Source organism: Panthera uncia, chromosome A2 (assembly GCF_023721935.1).
Source record: "Panthera uncia isolate 11264 chromosome A2, Puncia_PCG_1.0, whole genome shotgun sequence".
NCBI classification, from domain to species: domain Eukaryota; kingdom Metazoa; phylum Chordata; class Mammalia; order Carnivora; family Felidae; genus Panthera; species Panthera uncia.
In genome coordinates, this window is record NC_064816.1 from 109,725,970 (window position 1) to 109,748,549 (window position 22,580).

Below are 22,580 nucleotides of genomic sequence, written 5' to 3' on the forward strand. Positions count from 1 at the left end.
CAGGACAACCCATTCCCATGGGCAAGAGCTCCAGCCAGAAGATAGGTGTACTGATTTCAATTTGGGGTTCTAATATAAGTGAAATTTATAGTTTTCTCCCCGTCACAGAAGCCATGGAGTATTCTAAATTTTGATCACTAACTCTTAACTATGTACATCCTCAGGAAAAATGTGATGTGAGAACTCAGTTTTTCTGTCTGTGAGGAAGGGTAGAGTACCCACTGTACTGGAAGTTGAAAGAGACCACACTCCTTTTCCTATTTCTCATTTTACCAACCCAATATCTGGACAGATCAAATAGGCACTCATTTTGCGTCCAGGCTGCATTCCTGGAAAACGTGCTCAGTCCCTGTTTTCCATATTGAAATAACTGCACGTGGTGGCCACACTTTTTTTCATGCTCTCTCACCAAGGCCTCCATGTTCATGGCCGTTGCCTTATTTCTTAGAAATGCAAGGCACCCTGGACCACGCCATCTTTGTTTTTGCTTGAACAAGACACCAACTGTGTTTAACATAGTGCCAATGTAACTTCTTTGACATTGGCCATGGAATTTCTTTCTAGATGGGTATCCTGAGGCAAGGGAAACAAAAACAAAAATAAACTGTTGGGACATCATCAAAATAAAAAGCTTCTGCATAGTGAAGGAAACAATCAACAGAACTAAAAGGCAACCTACAGAATGGGAGAAGATATTTGCAAATGACATACCTGATAAAGGGTTAGTAGCCAAACTACATAAAGAACTTATAAAACTTAACACTCAAAAAATGAATAATCCAATTAAAAAATGGTCAGAAGAAGGGTGCCTGGGTGGCTCCGTCAGTTAAGCGTCCAACTTCAGCTCAGGTCATGATCTCCCAGTTTGTGATTTCGAGCCCCACATCAGGCTCTTTGTTGACAGCTCGGAGCCTGGAGCCTGCTTTGGATTCTGTGTCTCCCTCTCTCTCTGTGTCCTCCTGGGCTTGTGCTCTCTCTCTCTCTCTCAAAAGGGCAGAAGACATGAACAGACATTTTCCCAAAGAAGACATACAGATGCCCAACAGATAAATGAAAAGGTGCTCAACATCACTGATCACCAGGGAAACACAAATGAAAATGACAATGAGGTATCACCTCATACTGTCAAATGACTTAAGTTAATAACATAAGAAATGAGGTGTCGTCAAGCATGTGGAAAAAGGGGAATCCTCTTACACTGTTGGTGGGAATGCAAACTGGTGCAGCCACTCTGGAAAACAGTATGAGGTTTCCTCAAAAAGTTAAAAATAGAACTACCCTATGATCCAGCAATCTTACTACTAGATACCCCCAAAATACAAAAATACTAATTCAGAGGAATAAATGCATCCTGTTGTTTATAGCAGTATTATCTACAATAGCCAAATTATGGAAACAGCTCAAGTGTTCATTGACAGATGAATGGATAAAGATGTGAGATACACACACACACACACACACACACACACACACAATGCAATATTACCCATACAAAAGAATGAAATCTTGCCATGTGCCAACAATGTGGAGGCATTTAGAGAGTACTAGGCTAAGTGAAATAAGTCAGAGAAAAAACAATACCATATGATTCCATATGGAATTTAAGAAACAAAACAAATGAGCAAACAGAAAAAAAAAAGCAAACCAAGAAACAGACTCTTAGCCATAGAGAATAAACCGATGATTATCAGAAGGTAGGTGGGTGGGGGGATGACTAAAATCAGTGATGGGGATTAAGGAATGCACTTGTGATGAGCGCTGGGTGATGTATGGAAGGGTTGAATCACTATATTGCATACCTGAAACTAATATTACAGGGTATGTTAACTGGAATTTAAATAAAATAAAATATGCCAAGGACTATAAACATATAATAGAAAGTAGTGCCATATTTTTTAATGGTTTGAGCAACCTCCTGTTCATAATTTCTCTGAACTTCGTCTCCTAAAAGCATTACGTAATTTTGATACCCTTCCTTGAGTCTATTTTGAGAAGTAATATAATCACATATAAGAAAATAGGTTATATTGTATGTAGTCTAATATAGAAAATTGGGGACAGATTTTTTTTTTTTTTTTTTTTTTTTTTTTGCTACTTTTAATGTTAAACAATTTGGGAACAATGCAAAAAAAAACCAAAAAACAAAAACAAAAAAAACTTTGCTGCTGTGTGACCATTATTTGTTTTTTTGCGGAGAGTCTCCTGGTCTTTCCTTAGTTCTAATGAGCAGGATTTCACAGGTCAGAAAGACACTTTCAATTTAATACAACTGGAAATCACTCCTCAGAAGAGGTCTGGGAGTAGGTTTCCATGGAGATGGGAAAGATAAACAGTGTTGGGCATGCGACCTTTACAGAGGTTGGTTTCTCCAAATGATGGTGGAGGTCAAGGGGCAGAATGAGAAGCTCCTGCTGATGTTCCCTCTCAGGCTCTGGCCTGAGGATAGGGAGCCAATTACTGTTGCCAAACTAGGCAGTCCATTAACCTTCACAAGGCTGAGCCCCCATTCACAGAGTTGTACAATACATAAGAGACGATAGAACCTCAGGAACGGCACTGGAGTGTGTGTGAACCCTTTAGAAATTTCCGTATCCACCCTTCCATGCAGATCTGCTGACGTTTCCAGGATCGAAATGCTTCTTTTGCAGGGAGGGCACCTGGCAGGCTCAGTGGGTGGAGCACGTGACTCTTGATCTCTTTCAGTTCCAGTGCCATGTTGGGTGTGATTACTTAAATATGTAAGTAACCCTTTAAAAATAAATAGATAAATGGGGCGCCTGGGTGGCGCAGTCGGTTAAGCGTCCGACTTCAGCCAGGTCACGATCTCGCGGTCCGTGAGTTCGAGCCCCGCGTCAGGCTCTGGGCTGCTGGCTCGGAGCCTGGAGCCTGTTTCCGATTCTGTGTCTCCCTCTCTCTCTGCCCCTCCCCCGTTCATGCTCTGTCTCTCTCTGTCCCAAAAATAAATAAAAAACGTTGAAAAAAAAATTTTAAAAAAATAAAAAAATAAAAATAAATAGATAATTTAAAAAGAAAGAAATGCATCATTGGCTGTCTTGCCTCCGCCCCAGACAGTGCTGCCTTCTCAACTCAACAAAGGAAGTTAAAAGCACTTACTGACTTGGTGTTAGATGCTGCAAAACCCCAGTTATTCTGTTCGCTTGCACATGTTTCCTGCTCTTGCTTTTTATAGTAGGAACTTAATCTAACACTTGTGCATTTGCAGGAAGTCTTTTCAATACTTCTCATGTGGGTTAACTTATTTAGAAATTAGTATCTTTGGTTGCACTGAAACATGATCAAGAGAGCAACCCATTAATGGTGTGGGATTTAAAGTTTCCCTCGGAATGTTTTCAGTGGTATTGCCCTTTAGGAGGCTGAGTGAGTTTCTTGCTGGGTAAGTGAGGTTGCACTGGGAGAGGGTTCCCTGACAGCAGTGTGCCTTAGGGGCTCTCTGGTCAGAGTTAGGGAATTATTATTAATTATTCTTCCACGTAAGGTGTATATTTGGCAATGCTAAATGGGTGAGACAGTAAGTTACTTTTGGAAAATAAGGTATCAGGTCACCCAAAAGCTGGAGGGTATTATGCTAAGTGAAATAAGAGAAAAACAGATAACATGTTTTCACTCGTATGTGGATCTTGAGAAACTTAACAGAAGACCAGGGGGGAAGGGAAGGGGGAAAAATAGTTACAGAGGGAGGAAAGGAGGCAAACCATAAGAGACTCTTAAATACAGAGAACAAACCAAGGGTGATGGGGGGCAGGGGAGAGGGGAAAATGAGTGATGGGCATTGAGGAGAGGGCACTTGTTGGGATGGGCACTGGGTGGGGCGCCTGGGTGGCTCAGGTCATGTTCTCACAGTTCATGAGTTTGAGCCCTGTGTCAGGCTCTGTGCTGACAGCTCAGAGCCTGGAGCCTGTTTCAGATTCTGTGTCTGCCTCTCTCTCTCTGCCCCAACTCTGTGCGTGCACACACACACACACACACACACACACACACACACACTCTCTCTGTCTTTCTGTCTCTCTCGCTGTCTCTCACTCTTTCTCTCTCAAAGGTAAACATTAAAAAAAAAACTGTTCTGGTAATATAGGGTAACAATTAGGAGGCTGAGCTCTGAAATAAACAATACTAGGGTTCACATTCGATTCCCCCTGTATTTGTTTTCAGACACATCTCCTGAGCCTCAGTTTCCTCATCTACAAAACAACCATTGTCAGGTTTGAACATTAGTACAAGGTTAGAACAACATGCTAAAAATGGAAGGTATTTTATCTCTAAGTATAAAGTTTCATGATATGTATTTCATAGTTGACTATTACCTATGATTATAACAATGAAAACCATTTATTAAAAACCTGCTCTGTGCCAGAGGTCAGTACTACACAATTCATGAGTATTATTTCTTCTCCTCACCATTATCGTGCAAAATGGGTATTGATATCCCATGTAATCAAAAAAGAAAGCCAGATTCACAGAGGTCGCACAGTTGGTAAGTAGCTAAACCAGGATTTGAACTCACAATCAGACTCCCCAGAGCACAGACTTTGTCTGCAGTGTGCTACATCATTGCGAGAGCAGATCTGTTTGTGGTATCTGGGGCAGAGGTCAACAAAACACTGACTTGTGTCCTCACTGTGCATGGAGGGTGCCACAGGGTCGTATCGCAAACAAAACCTGACAATCCAGGAGACCAGAGCTCTAGCTTCTGGTTCTGCCACTAACTTGCTGTCCAGCTTTGTGCAGGACCTCTGTGTGCCTCAGTGTATTCACTTGTAAAATGAAGGTACTGTCCACAAAATCACTAATGCACCTGTCAGCTCTAAAGACATCATGATAATATAATTTAACTTCGAGTGATTTCTGAAAATTCCTCACAGCACTTTGAGGCCATGGCATTTAGGGAAAATACACTCGTTTAGACTCACAATAGACTGGGAACTTCTTATCATATACTTTGAGAGATGGCAGAGGAGGTGAGTGTTATTAAATACCAGAAACCAGGGGCGCCTGTGTGGCAGAGTCAGTTAAGTGTCTGACTCTTGGTTTTGGCTCAGGTCATGACCTTATCATTCGTGACAACGAGCCCAGAGTCAGGCTCTGTTCTGACCCCATGGAGCCTGCTTCGGATTCTCTCTCTCCCTCTCTCTCTGCCCCTCCCCTGCTTGTTCTCTCTCTCTCTCTCTGTCTCAAAATGAATAAACTTAAAAAGTAATAAAAAAAAAATAAATGCCTGAATATCAGAAAGCAAAATGTAAGAAGGACAACAGTCATACAGAGTCAACAGAGAGGCAGGATTCTGGCTTTCCCAATGTCTAATAACTGCACCTGCCACTGATTTCTCCAACAAGGACTTCAAATCCTTGATTTTTTTTTTCATTAAGTGGAGGCTTGTTCTCCTTGAGTATGATCCCATTTTTTTTTAATAGCTTTATTGAGATAAATTGAAACTTCCCAATCTCAGTTGAACAATCCACGGGTTTTTTTGCAGCTCTTACCACAGTCTGTTGTAGAACACCTCATCCCCCCAAAGAAACCCCATACCCATTAGGAGTCACTCAACATCCTCTCCCCAACTCCCCAACCCCAGGCAACAACTAATCTTTTTGTCTCTTTAGATTTGCCTGTTCTGGACATTTTCTATAAATAGAGTGGTAGGATATGTACCCTTCTGTGTTCACTTTCACTTAACGTTTTCAAGGTTCACCCATGCTATAGGTAACATGTCAGTGCTTCCTTTTTATGGCCAAATAGCAGTCCATCGTATGGATACGTTTTCTTTATCCGTTCTTCAGTTGACGGACATTTGGGTCGTTTCCACTTTTTGGCTATCATGAATAACGATGCAAATGAACATTTATGAACAAGTATCTGTGTGGGCGTGTGTTTCCTTTTCCCTTGAGTATATACCTAGGAGTGAAATTGTTGGATCATATGGTAACTCTGTTTAACATTTGAAGGAACTGCCACACTAGTTTTCCAAAGTGGTTGTACCATTTTATATCCCTGCCAGCAATGTATCAGTGTTGTACTCTCTCCATAGCCTTGCCAACACCCTTGTTCACATTTTTTAAGCCATCTCGGTAAGTGTGAAAGGGTATTGCATTGTGGTTTTGATTGGCATTTCCCTGAACGCTAATGTGGAGCATCTTTTCATGTGCTGATTGGCAGTTTATCTTCTTTGGAGAAATGTCTCTTTAGAACTATTGATTCTTTGAGGAGTAACAGTAACCTTCTCAAAAGCCCTGTCCCAAAGGCAAGATAGTGGTCAGTAGGCAGAGAGCTGCACGGTTCTGACCCTGTCCACAAGCAGGAGCTTTTCATGAAGGCCTTGAGTGGGAAGGGATTCAGAACCAGGCGTCCTTGAACACACTGAAATCTTTACAGTGTTCTTAAAGGAGAAAGAGAACACATATGTACCCGTATCAACTAAAGCTCACTTTTCAAACTTTGACATCGTGGTAGGAATTTAGAGTGGAACTTTGTTCAGGTTGTCTTTTTCCTTCCAGAAAATCAAAATGTACCTGAATGTTCCTAGGACGCAGAAAAGACTCTAACTAACGTAAAAGTCTGCTTACGGCGTGCCTAGCTGTTTGCACACGTGTAAATTCCCACAGCCACTATCAGTAGGCTGCTATGAGGAACATCACTTCACTGACAAGATTGAAACTCAGATAAACTGTCATTTTGAAAGGCCACCAGCAACCAAACCTTTCAGGGATGGGAACTGAACCACATCTGGCTGGCTGTAAACCTCAAGCCCTTACCTTTCCTTTGTGGCTCTTTTGTTTTGCTCATTAACGAACATATAAAAGTCACTTTGGGCCTGTTTGTAAAGACTGCCCGTCTCTCCAGAAAGTACAGCCATTTGCATTCCCACCAGCACTGTAGGAATATGCGCTGAAACAAATTTGCAGTCCCCATGGCATTTTAACGTTTTTAAGTGGTTCCACTTTTGGGTTTGTTTCTTTGCTTAAAACTCTGTTTTTAATTGAAAGGCAATTTAACTGTGGCTCTTAAAATTTCAACAGTCTAGTGAGCACCATCGGGGAAGACCAGGTCCTTGTTTTTAGAGAATAAAGTTTGGTTTGTATGTATTCTAACTTTTGGTTTCATTATTGGTATTTCGTGCCCATAGTTTTATTTTGACTAATTTATCTTGTAGAATAAAAATGTGAGTTGAACTGTCCCTCACAGTTCTGTTTTGGTCACCCTGAATCAGTGAGATGGCAATTGATTATTCTGATAGATAAATGTGAAATGATAGAAAATGCAGATCAATGAGTGAAACAAACCAAGCTAATAGATGCTGGTGGGGAAGATGGTCCGAGCTGCTCCTTCTCATATGCATTAGTCAAGATTTCTGTTTGTCACAAAATAAAAGACTAGATTAACTTGGAAATCTTCCTAGTGCAAAAGAGAAATGCTGACTCAAATATTTAAAAAGCCTTTGGAATTCACAGCCAGCCACTGAGCATTGTCTCTGAGGCCTCAGGCTCTCTAGGAAACCTGGAATTGTAGGTCTGAGCAGGAACAAACTGCCATTATTCACAGGTGACATGCTTGTGAAGAAAATCACTTCTTTTGTCCCCCATCAGACAGTGAGTCCCTTAAGAACTAGATTATATGAACCTTTTATATTTCCAAGGCTTGTTGTGGTATGCTAGGTGATGAGTACTTAGTACTGAATAAACATTCGTGCATATTCACTTTGCCTCTGGGTGAGAGTGAGGGGACCAGATGGCACAACGTACAAAATTGGAGAGAAAAACCCCGATTTCAGAAAATGACTTAGAAAATCTAAGCCTAAAATAGCTCCATTAGGTGAGTGTTAAAAGTCACACCCCTCTGTACATTTAAGCACGTGGAGCCAGAATTAATAGCAAGAGAGATTAGGAAAATCAAAACAGGTTTGTTAGGGTCCCTGGCGACTAAAAACATCAGGTAAAAATCTGAGATTATGCTGAGTGAGGTAGTCCATTCTAAGTACTTGACTGGCTCTGTTCCTCGCTGGTAAGAGAATCATGTCCGTAAATTCTTTTGTCACCTTTTGAAGAACTGTATTCACATAACTTAGGTTTGGTATTGCTCTTTACATTGCCTTTCTTTAGATCCTTCCTCTATGTGGAATGTCTTCCTCTACCGCAACCTTAATGAAGTACATGGGTATGATAAATGCCTCCTCGCTCCCGCCGTTCATTCATTAGGCACCTGTGTACTGAGCATCAGTATGTGCCAACACCGGTCCCGGGTCTGTGGATCTGGAGGCGAGCAGTGTGGGCTCTACCCTGAGTGGCTCAAAGGCATGAGGAAGTGTCACTGAGCTGACCCTTTGTAGATAGTGCCCTCTAAATTGTTACTTACATATACACACTCCTGTTTATTCAGTATGAGTACATAGAACTCTGTATCGTGTAAAAAATAACTTGAAGAGTATTATGGCAAGTGCGTACATTAGGAAAGTAAAACCTATAAAGCCATACTAAGATGCATTCAGAATTAAGATTTAAATCAAACATCTTGCCTGGGGAAGTTACTCCTAATTTCCATTTCTCTCTACAAAATGTTTGCAGATGTGTGGGATAATCAGTGACTTGAAACATTTGATGGGGTGACCAATACATGGCAGATGGTTCAGCTGTGTTCAGGTACCATGTTGCCCTGGGCAAACTGTGGACTAAGGCTTCTCGGGGCAGGGATTCATGTGTGTTCCTTGGACTCCTCCCCAGAGGTCAGCCTGGTGCCAAACACAGGGCCAAATGATCAAATTACAAAAGGGTTGTGAAACATTTTAGAGAGCCCGCTACCTATCCAGCATCGCACCGGGACCTTCTTGTTAAGAGCGTTCTCAAAATATTTTAGGATGTGAAGATTCATGCCCAATTAGACTTGGAATAACTGACTCTGTTCCTTTGTGGTCGAAGGTGGAAGATGAACTGACGCTGGCCCCAGGATTTGCAGCCCCACCTAATCTAGATTATTCAGGCTACCACCAGTACATAGAGGAGAGGCTTCCTCCAGAAAGCCCAGCACTGTATGGCCTCCACCCAAATGCTGAAATAGAATTCCTGACGGTGATGTCGAACACTCTCTTCAGAACTTTGCTGGAGATGCAGCCCAGGAATGTACTCGTCAGTGAGGAGCTGGGGCAGTCCACGGAAGAAAAGGTAGAGGGTCTTTCTTTTTTTGTGGAACTAATCTTGCGTGTACAACTCAATGAATTTCTCCCTTTCTATACAACTATCTCACCACCACCTAGATCAAAATACATAACACTTCCAACACTCAGGGTCAGTATATCCCTCCCTCTCCCATCTAAAGGTAACTATTCATCTTACCTCTGTCACCATAGGTTAGCTTTGCCTGTGTTTGAACTTCAAATACATGCATTCATGCACTGTGTACTTATTTAGGTCTGGCTCCTTTCATTCTGTGTTATATTTGTGAGATTCACCCATGTTGTTGCATGGGTTAGTGATTCATTTTTGTTTCATATTCTATTGTATGAATATGCCATTTTTTCTTGGTTCTATAGTAGTTGGATGTTTGGGTTCTTTCTAGCTTTTCACTATTACGAATATCCCAGCCATGAACATTCTTGTAATCTCTTGTCACCCAGCACTGGCAACTCCCAGAGGCGTCCACTCATACTTCTTACCCTCTCTGCTGAGAAGTGGGATTGCTGGATCACCGGGTGTAACATGTAGTTTCAGTCGATATTCCCAAGCAGTTTTCAAAAGTGCTTGTACCACTTACACTCCCACCAGCAGTGTTCAAGTGTCCCCTGTTCTCTTTCCTTGAGGTTTTGTGAAAGGTAGTATTTCATCATGGTTTTAACTTTGCATTCCTTAGTCAAGGGATGATGCTGAATATCTTTTCATGGGGCTATAGCCATGTGAGTAGAATCTCATGTGAAGTACCTGTTCCAGTTTCTTGCCCATTTTTTAAAAATTGTTGTCAATGTTTTTCTTACAGATTTGTAAGGACTCTGTTCTCAACGTGTATCCTTTGTCAGATAGACATATGGCAAACCTCTTCTCCAAATCTGTGACTTGCTTTTTTACTCTGTGTGTTTTTGGCTCTGTCATTTTATGATGTCTTTATCAGATTATCTTGGGAGACTGGCATTGGTTTTTGGTGGTGGTGGTGGTGGTTTGTTTTGTTTTGCTTTTAGCGTTATTCTTTTGAAGGTATCTATTGCCTAGAATGATGGGGATGAGAAATAGACATCAAATGCTATCTTTTTTTACATTTAGATTAAAATCTTATTTCTCGTTAACTTAAAACCTTACTAGTTTATTTTTCCCCACATAAATTAGCCCATATTCCCCTCTCACAATTATTAATCAGGATTTGAGGGACAAGGATCAGGTTGTTGGAACACACTCTCAGATTTCCTTATCGTGAGGTCTCAGGAATTTTCTGTATTATTTCTTGAAATATGGCCATTTGTTGAGGCACTCGTTGTCATTTAGAGGGTTTAGGATTTGTTGTGTGGTGTTTTATCCCATATGCTAACATCGCCCTTATCTGAATGTTACACCTTTTTTTTTCTTAAGAAGATGAAAAAGAAAAAAAATCACCCATTTGGCAAAAGCTATAGTATTAACACAAGCAGAGAGGTAGATGAGGTCTTCATTTTGTTTTTTGGGTTTCATTCTTTCCAACAAAGAAGCTGACCGTTAAACCAGAAACTACAAAGCAAACCTCTTGAGATACCTCAACACCCCAAATAGGCAAACAGATTGTAGCAACGAATTTATTGAGTGCTTACTATATGCTAAGCACTTAATAAAGTACTTTAGGAAGAAACCATTTAATTCTCAACAGCTCTGAGTACTATCAGGATCCCTGTTACAGAATTAAGTTTAGGTGATTTGCTAGACAGCTAGAAAGGGCCAATGAAGGAAATCAAACTCCAGCTGATTCCAAAAGCCACCCCTTTACCTAACTTGCCTACTAAACTGTTTTGTACTTTGTGCAGCTATGGTAGAAGAATAAGACTGCAGGACCTGAAAAATTACCTGCCGGGCGCTAAAGCAACTTGCTGTTAATGCTGTCAGAACCGTAGGCAGTAATCCCAGAAATCAGTGGGAGAGGGAAAGTGGCCTGGGGCTGAAGACAGACAGCACTATCTTCACTCTCTTGTCTACTTTAGGTATTTGTTGGTTTTCCGTAGCTCAGTGAGACCGGATAGACTAAGCATGCACATTGAAGTACTGTATGCATCTTTGCGTCTTTAATGTATAAGATTTTTATTTCTTCAAGGCAATAAGTAAAGAAGACAGAGGCTTCCTCGTTGTTGAAAACGTTGATCTAAACTGCTTCCCCAAATTTTAGGCTGTGTCAGTTGGAAAGGGCAACACATCATAAAGTCACCAGAATTAGCTCAAGCTTAAAGGGCATTTTTGGTTTCTGTGACTTTCTTTTTTTTTTTTTTTTTTTTTTTAATATATGAAATTTATTGTCAAATTGGTTTCCATACAACACCCAGTGCTCATCCCAAAAGGTGCCCTCCTCAATACCCATCACCCACCCTCCCCTCCCTCCCACCCCCCATCAACCCTCAGTTTATTCTCAGTTTTTAACAGTCTCTTATGCTTTGGCTCTCTCCCACTCTAACCTCTTTTTTTTTTTTTTTCCTTCCCCTCCCCCATGGGTTTCTGTTACGTTTCTCAGGATCCACATAAGAGTGAAAACATATGGTATCTGTCTTTCTCTGTATGGCTTATTTCACTTAGCATCACACTCTCCATTTCCATCCACATTGCTACAAAAGGCCATATTTCATTCTTTCTCATCGCCACGTAGTATTCCATTGTGTATATAAACCACAATTTCTTTATCCATTCATCAGTTGATGGACATTTAGGCTCTTTCCATAATTTGGCTATTGTTGAGAGTGCTGCTATAAACATTGGGGTACAAGTGCCCCTATGCATCAGTACTCCTGTATCCCTTGGATAAATTACTAGCAGTGCTATTGCTGGGTCATAGGGTAGGTCTATTTTTAATTTTCTGAGGAACCTCCACACTGCTTTCCAGAGCGGCTGCACCAATTTGCATTCCCACCAACAGTGCAAGAGGGTTCCCGTTTCTCCACATCCTCGCCAACATCTATAGTCTCCTGATTTGTTCATTTTGGCCACTCTGACTGGCGTGAGGTGATATATGAGTGTGGTTTTGATTTGTATTTCCCTGATAAGGAGCGACGTTGAACATCTTTTCATGTGCCTGTTGGCCATCCAGAGGTCTTCTTTAGGGAAGTGTCTATTCATGTTTTCTGCCCATTTCTTCACTGGGTTATTTGTTTTTCGGGTGTGGAGTTTGGTGAGCTCTTTATAGATTTTGGATACTAGCCCTTTGTCCCATATGTCATTTGCAAATATCTTTTCCCATTCCGTTGGTTGCCTTTTAGTTTTGTTGGTTGTTTCCTTTGCTGTGCAGAAGCTTTTTATCTTTATAAGGTCCCAGTAATTCACTTTTGCTTTTAATTCCCTTGCCTTTGGGGATGTGTCGAGTAAGAGATTGCTACGGCTGAGGTCAGAGAGGTCTTTTCCTGCTTTCTCCTCTAAGGTTTTGATGGTTTCCTGTCTCACATTCAGGTCCTTTATCCATTTTGAGTTTATTTTTGTGAATGGTGTGAGAAAGTGGTCTAGTTTCAACCTTCATGTTGCTGTCCAGTTCTCCCAGCACCATTTGTTAAAGAGGCTGTCTTTTTTCCATTGGATGTTCTTTCCTGCTTTGTCAAAGATTAGTTGGCCATACGTTTGTGGGTCTAGTTCTGGGGTTTCTATTCTATTCCATTGGGCTACGTGTCTGTTTTTGTGCCAATACCATGCTGTCTTGATGATGACAGCTTTGTAGTAGAGGCTAAAGTCTGGGATTGTGATGCCTCCTGCTTTGGTCTTCTTCAAAATTACTTTGGCTATTCGGGGCCTTTTGTGGTTCCATATGAATTTTAGGATTGCTTGTTCTAGTTTCGAGAAGAATGCTGGTGCAATTTTGATTGGGATTGCATTGAATGTGTAGATAGCTTTGGGTAGTATTGACATTTTGACAATATTTATTCTTCCAATCCATGAGCAGGGAATGTCTTTCCATTTCTTTATATCTTCTTCAATTACCTTCATAAGCTTTCTATAGTTTTCAGCATACAGATCTTTTACATCTTTGGTTAGATTTATCCCTAGGTATTTTATGCTTCTTGGTGCAATTGTGAATGGGATCAGTTTCTTTATTTGTCTTTCTGTTGCTTCATTGTTAGTGTATAAGAATGCAACTGATTTCTGTACATTGATTTTGTATCCTGCAACTTTGCTGAATTCATGTATCAGTTCTAGCAGACTTTTGGTGGAGTCTATCGGATTTTCCATGTATAATATCATGTCATCTGCAAAAAGCGAAAGCTTGACTTCATCTTTGCCAATTTGGATGCCTTTGATTTCCTTTTGTTGTCTGATTGCTGATGCTAGAACTTCCAGCACTATGTTAAATAACAGCGGTGAGAGTGGGCATCCCTGTCGTGTTCCTGATCTCAGGGAAAAAGCTCTCAGTTTTTCCCCGTTGAGGATGATGTTAGCTGTGGGCTTTTCATAAATGGCTTTTATGATCTTTAAGTATGTTCCTTCTATCCCGACTTTCTCAAGGGTTTTTATTAAGAAAGGGTGTTGGATTTTGTCAAAGGCCTTTTCTGCATCGATTGACAGGATCATATGGTTCTTCTCTTTTTTTTTTTTAATGTGATGTATCACGTTGATCGATTTGCGAATGTTGAACCAGCCCTGCATCCCAGGAATGAATCCCACTTGATCATGGTGAATAATTCTTTTTATATGCTGTTGAATTCGATTTGCTAGTATCTTATTGAGAATTTTTGCATCCATATTCATCAGGGATATTGGCCTATAGTTCTCTTTTGTCACTGGGTCTCTGTCTGGTTTAGGAATCAAAGTAATACTGGCTTCATAGAATGAGTCTGGAAGTTTTCCTTCCCTTTCTATTTCTTGGAATAGCTTGAGAAGGATAGGTATTATCTCTGCTTTAAACGTCTGATAGAACTCCCCTGGGAAGCCATCTGTTCCTGGACTCTTATTTGTTGGGAGATTTTTGATAACTGATTCAATTTCTTCGCCGGTATGGGTCTGTTCAAGCTTTCTATTTCCTCCTGATTGAGTTTTGGAAGAGTGTGGGTGTTTAGGAATTTGTCCATTTCTTCCAGGTTGTCCAATTTGTTGGCATATAATTTCTCATAGTATTCCCTGATAATTGTTTGTATCTCTGAGGGATTGGTTGTAATAATTCCATTTTCATTTATGATTTTAACTATTTGGGTCATCTCCCTTTTCTTTTTGAGAAGCCTGGCTAGAGGTTTGTCGATTTTGTTTATTTTCTCAAAAAACCAACTCTTGGTTTCGTTGATCTGCTCTACAGTTTTTTTAGATTCTATATTGTTTATTTCTGCTCTGATCTTTATTATTTCTCTTCTTCTGCTGGGTTTAGGCTGCCTTTGCTGTTCTGCTTCTATTTCCTTTAGGTGTGCTGTTAGATTTTGTATTTGGGATTTTTCTTGTTTCTTGAGATAGGCCTGGATTGCAATGTATTTTCCTCTCAGGACTGCCTTCGCTGCGTCCCAAAGCGTTTGGATTGTTGTATTTTCATTTTCGTTTGTTTCCATATATTTTTTAATTTCTTCTCTAATTGCCTGGTTGACCCACTCATTCTTTAGTAGGGTGTTCTTTAACCTCCACGCTTTTGGAGGTTTTCCAGACTTTTTCCTGTGGTTGATTTCAAGCTTCATAGCATTATGGTCTGAAAGTATGCATGGTATAATTTCAATTCTTGTCAACTTATGAAGGGCTGTTTTGTGACCCAGTATATGATCTATCTTGGAGAATGTTCCATGTGCACTCGAGAAGAAAGTATATTCTGTTGCTTTGGGATGCAGAGTTCTAAATATATCTGTCAAGTCCATCTGATCCAATTTATCATTCAGGGCCCTTGTTTCTTTATTGACCGTGTGTCTAGATGATCTATCCATTTCTGTAAGTGGGGTGTTAAAGTCCCCTGCAATTACCACATTCTTATCAATAAGGTTGCTTATGTTTATGAGTAATTGTTTTATATATTTGGGGGCTCCGGTATTTGGCGCATAGACGTTTATAATTGTTAGCTCTTCCTGATGGATAGACCCTGTAATTATTATATAATGCCCTTCTTCATCTCTTGTTACAGCCTTTAATTTAAAGTCTAGTTTGTCTGATATAAGTATGGCTACTCCAGCTTTCTTTTGGCTTCCAGTAGCATGATAAATCGTTCTCCATCCCCTCACTCTCAATCTAAAGGTGTCCTCAGGTCTAAAATGAGTCTCTTGTAGACAGCAAATAGATGGGTCTTGTTTTTTTATCCATTCTGATACCCTATGTCTTTTGGTTGGCGCATTTAATCCATTTACATTCAGTGTTATTATAGAAAGATATGGGTTTAGAGTCATTGTGATGTCTGTATGTTTTATGCTTGTAGTGATGTCTCTGGTACTTTGTCTCACAGGATCCCCCTTAGGATCTCTTGTAGGGCTGGTTTCGTGGTGACAAATTCCTTCAGTTTTTGTTTGTTTGGGAAGACCTTTATCTCTCCTTCTATTCCAAATGACAGACTTGCTGGATAAAGGATTCTCGGCTGCATATTTTTTCTGTTTAGCACACTGAAGATATCGTGCCAAGCCTTTCTGGCCTGCCAAGTTTCAAAAGAGAGATCAGTCACGAGTCTTATAGGTCTCCCTTTATATGTGAGGGCACGTTTATCCCTTGCTGCTTTCAGAATTTTCTCTTTATCCTTGTATTTTGCCAGTTTCACTATGATATGTCGTGCAGAAGATCGATTCAAGTTACGTCTGAAGGGAGTTCTCTGTGCCTCTTGGATTTCAATGCCTTTTTCCTTCCCCAGTTCAGGGAAGTTCTCAGCTATAATTTCTTCAAGTACCCCTTCAGCACCTTTCCCTCTCTCTTCCTCCTCTGGGATACCAATTATGCGTAGATTATTTCTTTTTAGTGTATCACTTAGTTCTCTAATTTTCCCCTCATACTCCTGGATTTTTTTATCTCTCTTTCTCTCAGCTTCCTCTTTTTCCATAACTTTATCTTCTAGTTCACCTATTCTCTCCTCTGCCTCTTCAAGCCGAGCTGTCGTCGTTTCCATTTTGTTTTGCATTTCATTTAAAGCGCTTTTCAGCTCCTCGTGACTGTTCCTTAGTCCCTTGATCTCTGTAGCAAGAGATTCTCTGCTGTCCTCTATACTGTTTTCAAGCCCAGCGATTAATTTTATGACTATTATCCTAAATTCACTTTCTGTTATATTATTTAAATCCTTTTTGATCAGTTCATTAGCTGTTGTTATTTCCTGGAGATTCTTCTGAGGGGAATTCTTCCGTTTGGTCATTTTGGATAGTCCCTGGAGTGGTGAGGACCTGCAGGGCACTTCCCCTGTGCTGTGGTGTATAACTGGAGTTAGTGGGCGGGGCCACAGTCCGACCCGATGTCTGCCCCCAGCCCACTGCTGGGGCCACAGACTGGTGTGTGCCTTCTCTTCCCCTCTCCTAGGGGCGGGGTTCACTGTGGGGTGGCGTGTCCCGTCTGGGCTACTTGCACACTGCCAGGCTTGTGGTGCTGGGGATCTGGCGTATTAGCTGGGGTGGGTAGGCAAGGTGCACGGGGGGCAGGAGGGGCAGGCTTAGCTCGCTTCTCCTTAGGTGATCCACTTCAGGAGGGGCCCTGTGGCAGCGGGAGGGAGTCAGATCCACTGCCGGAGGTTTGGCTCTGCAGAAGCACAGAGTTGGGTGTTTGCGCGGAGCGAGCAAGTTCCCTGGCAGGAACTGGTTCCCTTTGGGATTTTGGCTGGGGGATGGGCAGGGGAGATGGCGCTGGTGAGCGGCTTTGTTCCCCGCCAAGCTGAGCTCTGCCGTCCGGGGGCTCAGCAGCTCTCCCTCCCTTTGTCCTCCAGCCTTCCCGCTTTCCGAGCAGAGCTGTTAACTTATGACCTCCCAGACGCTAAGTCGCGCTTGCTGTCGGAACACAGTCCGTCAGGCCCCTCCGCTTTTGTCAGCCAGACTCGGGGGCTCTGCTTGGCCGGCGAGCCGCCCCTCTGCCCCGGCTCCCTCCCGCCAGTCCGTGGAGCGCGCACCGCCTCGCCGCCCTTCCTACCCTCTTCCGTGGGCCTCTCGTCTGCGCTTGGCTCCGGAGACTCCGTTCTGCTAATCCTCTGGTGGTTTTCTGGGTTCTTTAGGCAGGTGTAGGTGGAATCTAAGTGATCGGCAGGACGCACGGTGAGCCCAGCGTCCTCCTACGCTGCCATCTTCCCTCTCCGGTTTGTGTGACTTTCAAAATGATTTTTTTTTAATTAGCGGATTACAAAACGTAATACCCAGATGTTGGGGTTCCACTTCCTCTGATTGTGTCTTGACACGCACGAGTGAAATGGAATTCATGACAGTTCTTCAATTCCCCAAATGCTACCAGTGAAAAAACTACAAATAGTAGCTCCTCCCTGGTGGGATCTAAAGAAGGGGATGGGCTGCGGTCATGTACAGGTAGCTGAGCTAGTTGGCAGTGCATCTGCCCACCTCCACGGAGTGGCGGACATGTTTTCAATGCATTAGCAAGCATCATTGGGAGTTGTGGGATAGATTCTGGGACTTCCAAACATCAAGGATAGTGTCCCTGTAACTAAAAATGAAATACAAAGGGGACACCTCATTGACTCATTGGTTAAGCATCCAACTCTTGGTTTTGGCTCAGGCAATGATCTCGTGGTTTCCTGAGTTCAAGCCCCACGTAGGGCTCTGTGCAGACAGCATGGAGACTGGTTGGAATTCATATTCTCTCTCTCTCTCTCTCTCTCTCTCTCTCTCTCTCAAAAATAAACTTTAAAAGAATCTTTAAAAAAACGAAATACAAAGGAGCTAAATTTTGTGTGTGTTAATGATTTAAGGTTAAGAATGTCTTGGATGACATTTTGGAGAAACTTCCAGAAGAGTTCAACATGGCAGAGATAATGCAAAAAACCTCAAACAGAAGCCCCTATGTTCTTGTTTGCTTCCAAGAATGTGAGAGGATGAATATTCTTCTTCGGGAAATCCGTGTGTCACTTCAACAATTAGACCTTGGTTGGAAGGTGAGTTTAAAAGTGGTACCAGAGCAGGTTTTCCCACATTGGAGGGCACTCACTATGTGTCCTCTTTTCTCCATGCAAGGGGGAGCTGACGTTATCTCCTGACATGGAAGCCCAGCAGTCCCAGCTGAGTTATGACACAGTGCCAGATGCTTGGAGCAAACTGGCGTATCCATCTACTTACGGCCTGGCCCACTGGTAAGCGACCCCCTCCCTGCTCCCACTGGCCTTTCTCCACCTGGGTGCTGGTTCAGCATTCTGAGTTACTGTTGTTTCAGAAGAACTGTGAAGGCTATACTTTATGAGTACTTTGGGGCTGTACTTTGTATAATTGTGCAAACTACCACCAGTTGTTCCTGAGTGTCTTTTGTGGGTTGCTCCAAAGGTAAAAATCAGTGAAAAATCAGGTGAAAATCAGGGTCAAAGCAAGGGGTCACAGCCCCTTACTTATTAGCTATTTAATCTTGAACAAAATACCTGACCTTCCTAATTTCTCAGTTTATCATGTCAAAAATGTAGGGAATAAAATTCCTTCATTCACTTATTTAAATGGCCATGGGAGGTAACCTGAGTTTGTTTTCGTGTCCCTTCATACCTTATTTTCGAAGCCAGTGATTACCAATGCCATCTCAAAGCTGACTTTTAAAAGCTCATAGTAGAGTACACCATAAATCCAACTGCTTCTGTGTGTGGCTGTGAGTGGAGAGAGGTGTCCCAAAGCCATGGATGAACATTCACAGCTCCCTCACAGCCAGGGCTCTCTCCAACTGCTCCTTGGGCTTCATAGTCAACACACAAAGTTTGAAAGGTTCCCTCCAGTCCTGTCTTTTTGGTATGGAATTTTCTTTAATCCATACTTTCCTAAGTCTTTCTTCCATGAACGAGAATGGTCCTCTGAACCTTAAATTGGAAGGCCCCATGGGAATTCCAAATGAGGGGTGCCTGTGACTCTTAATCTCAGGGTTGTGAGTTCAAGCCCCATGTTGGGTATAGAGATTACTTTAAAAATAAAATCTTAAAAACAAAACTTTGGGCTACCTGGAAGGCTCACTTGGTTAAGTGTCAACTCTTGATCTCAGGGTCATGAGTTCAAGACCCGCTGTGGGCTACACACTGAAAATGTGTACACCTTGGAACTGCCACATAGGCAGCCAGGTGTTTGCTGTGTAGGGAGGTGTGCCAACATAAGAATGGAAGGTGCAACAAGAACAGACACTCAGACCAATGGAACAAAATAGAGAACCCAGAAATGGACCCACAAATGTATGGCCAACTCATCTTTGACAAAGCAGGAAAGAATATCCGATGGAATAAAGACAGGCTTCTCAGCAAGTGGTGCTGGGAAAACTGGACAGTGACATGCAGAAGAATGAACCTGGGCCACTTTCTTACACCATACACAAAAATAAACTCAAAATGGATGAAAGACCTCAATGTAAGACTGGAAGCCATCAAAATCCTTGAGGAGAAAGCAGGCAAAAACCTCTTTGATCTTGGCTGCAGCAACTTCTTACTCAACACATCGTTAGAGGCAAGGGAAATCAAAGCAAAAATGAACTACTGGGACCTCATCAAAATAAAAAGCTTCTGCACAGTGAAGGAAACAATCAGCAATACTAAAAGGAAACCGACAGAATAGGAGAAGCTATTTGCAAATGACATATCAGATAAAGGGTTAGTGTCCAAAATCTATAAAGAACTTATCAAACTCAGCACCCAAAAAACAAAGGATCCAGTGAAGAAATGGGTGAAAGACATGAATAGACACTTCTCCAAAGAAGACATCCAGATGGCCAACCAACACATGAAAAAAAATGCTCAACATCACTCATCAGGAAAATACAGTTCAGAACCACAATGAGATATCACCTCATACATGTCAGACTGGCTAACATCAACCACTCAGGCAACATCAGATGTTGGCGAGGATGTGGAGAAAGGATCTCTTTTGCATTGTTGGTGGGAATGCAAGCCGGTGCAGCCACTCTGGAAAACAGTATGGAGGTTCCTCATAAAACTAAAAATAGAACTACCCTACAACCCACCAATTGCACTACTAGGCATTTATCCACAGGATACAGGTGTGCTGTTTCGAAGGGACATGTGCACCCCCACGTTTATAGCAGCACTATCAACAACAGCCAAAGTATGGAAAGAGCCCAAATGTCCATCGATGGATGAATGGATAAAAAAGATGTGGTACATATATACAGTGGAGTATTACTCGGCAATCAAAAAGAATGAAGTTTTGCCATTTGCAACTACGTGGATGGAACTGAGGGTATTATGCTGAGTGAAATTAGACAAAGACAAAAATCATAGGACTTCACTCATATGAGGACTTTAAAAAAATTTTTTTTTAACATTTATTTATTTTTGAGACAGAGCATGAATGGGGGAAGGTCAGAGAGAGGAAGACACAGAATCTGAAACAGGCTCCAGGCTCTGAGCTGTCAGCACAGAGCCTGACGCGGGGCTCGAACTCACAGACCGCGAGATCGTGACCTGAGCCGAAGTCGGCCGCTTAACTAACTGAGCCACCCAGGCGCCCCTCATATGAGGACTTTAAGACACAGAACAGATAAACATAAGGGAAGGGAAACAAAAATAATGTAACAACAGGGAGGGGGACAAAACAGAAGAGACTCATAAATATGGAGAACCAACTGAGGGTTGCTGGAGGGGTTGCGGGGGGGGAAGAGCTAAATGGGTAAGGGGCATTAAGGAATCTATTCCTGAAATCATTGTTGCACCATATGCTAACTAACTTGGATGTAAATTCTAAAAACTAAAAAATAAAATTAAAAAAAAAAAAGGAAGGTAGAATGTGGAAGGAACACAGATGGCAACAAACAACTGGCAGGAAGAGTGAGCAAAGCTACTCACTGGATTTCTGTGAATGCTGTGGATGTCCAAGTTTTTTTTTTTTAGTTTTGGGAGGGGAGGGGAGGGGCAGAAAGAAAGGGAGAGAATCCCAAGCAGGCTCTGCACTATCAGCATGGAGCCCGATGCAGAGCTTGAACTCACAAACCGTGAGATGAGCTGAAATTGCATGCTTACCTGACTGAGCCACCCAGGTGCCCCCCAAATCAAATTTTATATTTCCAATAAAAAATATATTGTACTTAAGTTTTGTCATAATGGTAACTTTGGACTTCCATCTTATTTTGTGCTTATTTCTATATTTTTCTACTTTTATTGCAATGTTTTTCAGGCTTCTGTCAGTTTTAACAGTTTTATTACATGCTTATCCTTGTTTTAGCAGAGACGCTTTACATTGTAGCCTACACACTTGGCTTTTTTAATGTTTGTTTATTTTTGAGAGAGAGAGAGAGAGTGCAAGTGGGAAAGGGGGCAGAGAGAGACACAAAATTGGAAGTAGGCTCCAGGAGCTGTTAGCACAGAGCCCCTGTGCAGGGCTTGAACTCACAAACCATGAGACCGTGACCTGAGCTGAAGTCAGACACCCAAGCAACTGGGCCACCCAGGTACCCCCATAGTTGACTGTTCTAATATAATGTAAAGTCAACACTCTAATCTCCCTCTTGCCTCCTCTGGTCTGCAATTGTAATTCAACCTTATTTTAAACCACAATATTTTTGTTTATAGTATTATTTTTGCTTTGACAACATGTGTTGATGTCTTTGCTCCTTTGTTGCTTTTTACATCTGATTCTGGGCTCCTTTGTTCTGGGCCCCCGTCTCTTTTCACTGAAAGACAGTATCTATACCAGGGCTCTCAGTATATATGGTGGGGAGTAAATGGTGTTCTTTATCAGAATCTTTTTCCCTACGCTCTTGTACTATGGGTAACCTGCAGTTCCAGCATACGAATAATTTCGGCGCTTTGAGTTTGCTAACTCCATGGTTTTCTGGCATTTATTATAGCTGATGAGACTGTTCTTAAGTGTACTTGTCATCCCTTCACAACTAATCTGTTTTCTCTGGGGAAGTTCTTAAGATTTTTTTCTTTACTATTGATGTTCTGCAGTTTTACTGATGTATTTAGATGTGGGCTTTTAAAATTGTATCCTACTTGCTCCTGTGTGCTATTATTGTAAGTGTGTATGTCTACCCGTTGCTTCCACCCTGAAAAATTCTCAGCCCTTATGTCTCCCAATAAAGGCCATCTTCCTCATAATCTTCATTGTGTTTACTTATCTGAACTCTTATTTTCAGTCTCTGTCTCTGCTATATCCTGGTTGATCTCATCACTTCTGGGGGGGTGGGTGGACTTCATTTTGTCTTCAATGGTTTCCGGTTTACTGTGTGTCTCCCCTTAACTTTTACAATTTTATTGTCCTCGGGGCACCTGGGTGGCTCAGTCAGTTAAACATCCAAGTTCGGCTTAGGTTGTGCTCTCAGGGTTTGTGAGTCCGAGCCCCATGTCAGGCTCTGTGCTGACAGCTTGGAGCC

At 41.9% G+C, this 22,580-nt stretch overlaps 1 protein-coding gene across 1 annotated transcript in view; it reads left to right on the forward strand.

Annotated features, from left to right (window-relative positions):
• Positions 1–22,580, forward strand: part of DNAH11 (dynein axonemal heavy chain 11) — a 357,765-nt gene that overhangs the window by 330,016 nt on the left and 5,169 nt on the right. The window contains exons 77-79 of the mRNA XM_049641609.1: positions 8,925–9,167; positions 17,986–18,168; positions 18,248–18,363. Of these exons, the coding sequence (XP_049497566.1) occupies positions 8,925–9,167; positions 17,986–18,168; positions 18,248–18,363 (542 nt within the window). The remainder of the gene's footprint in view (positions 1–8,924; positions 9,168–17,985; positions 18,169–18,247; positions 18,364–22,580) is intronic.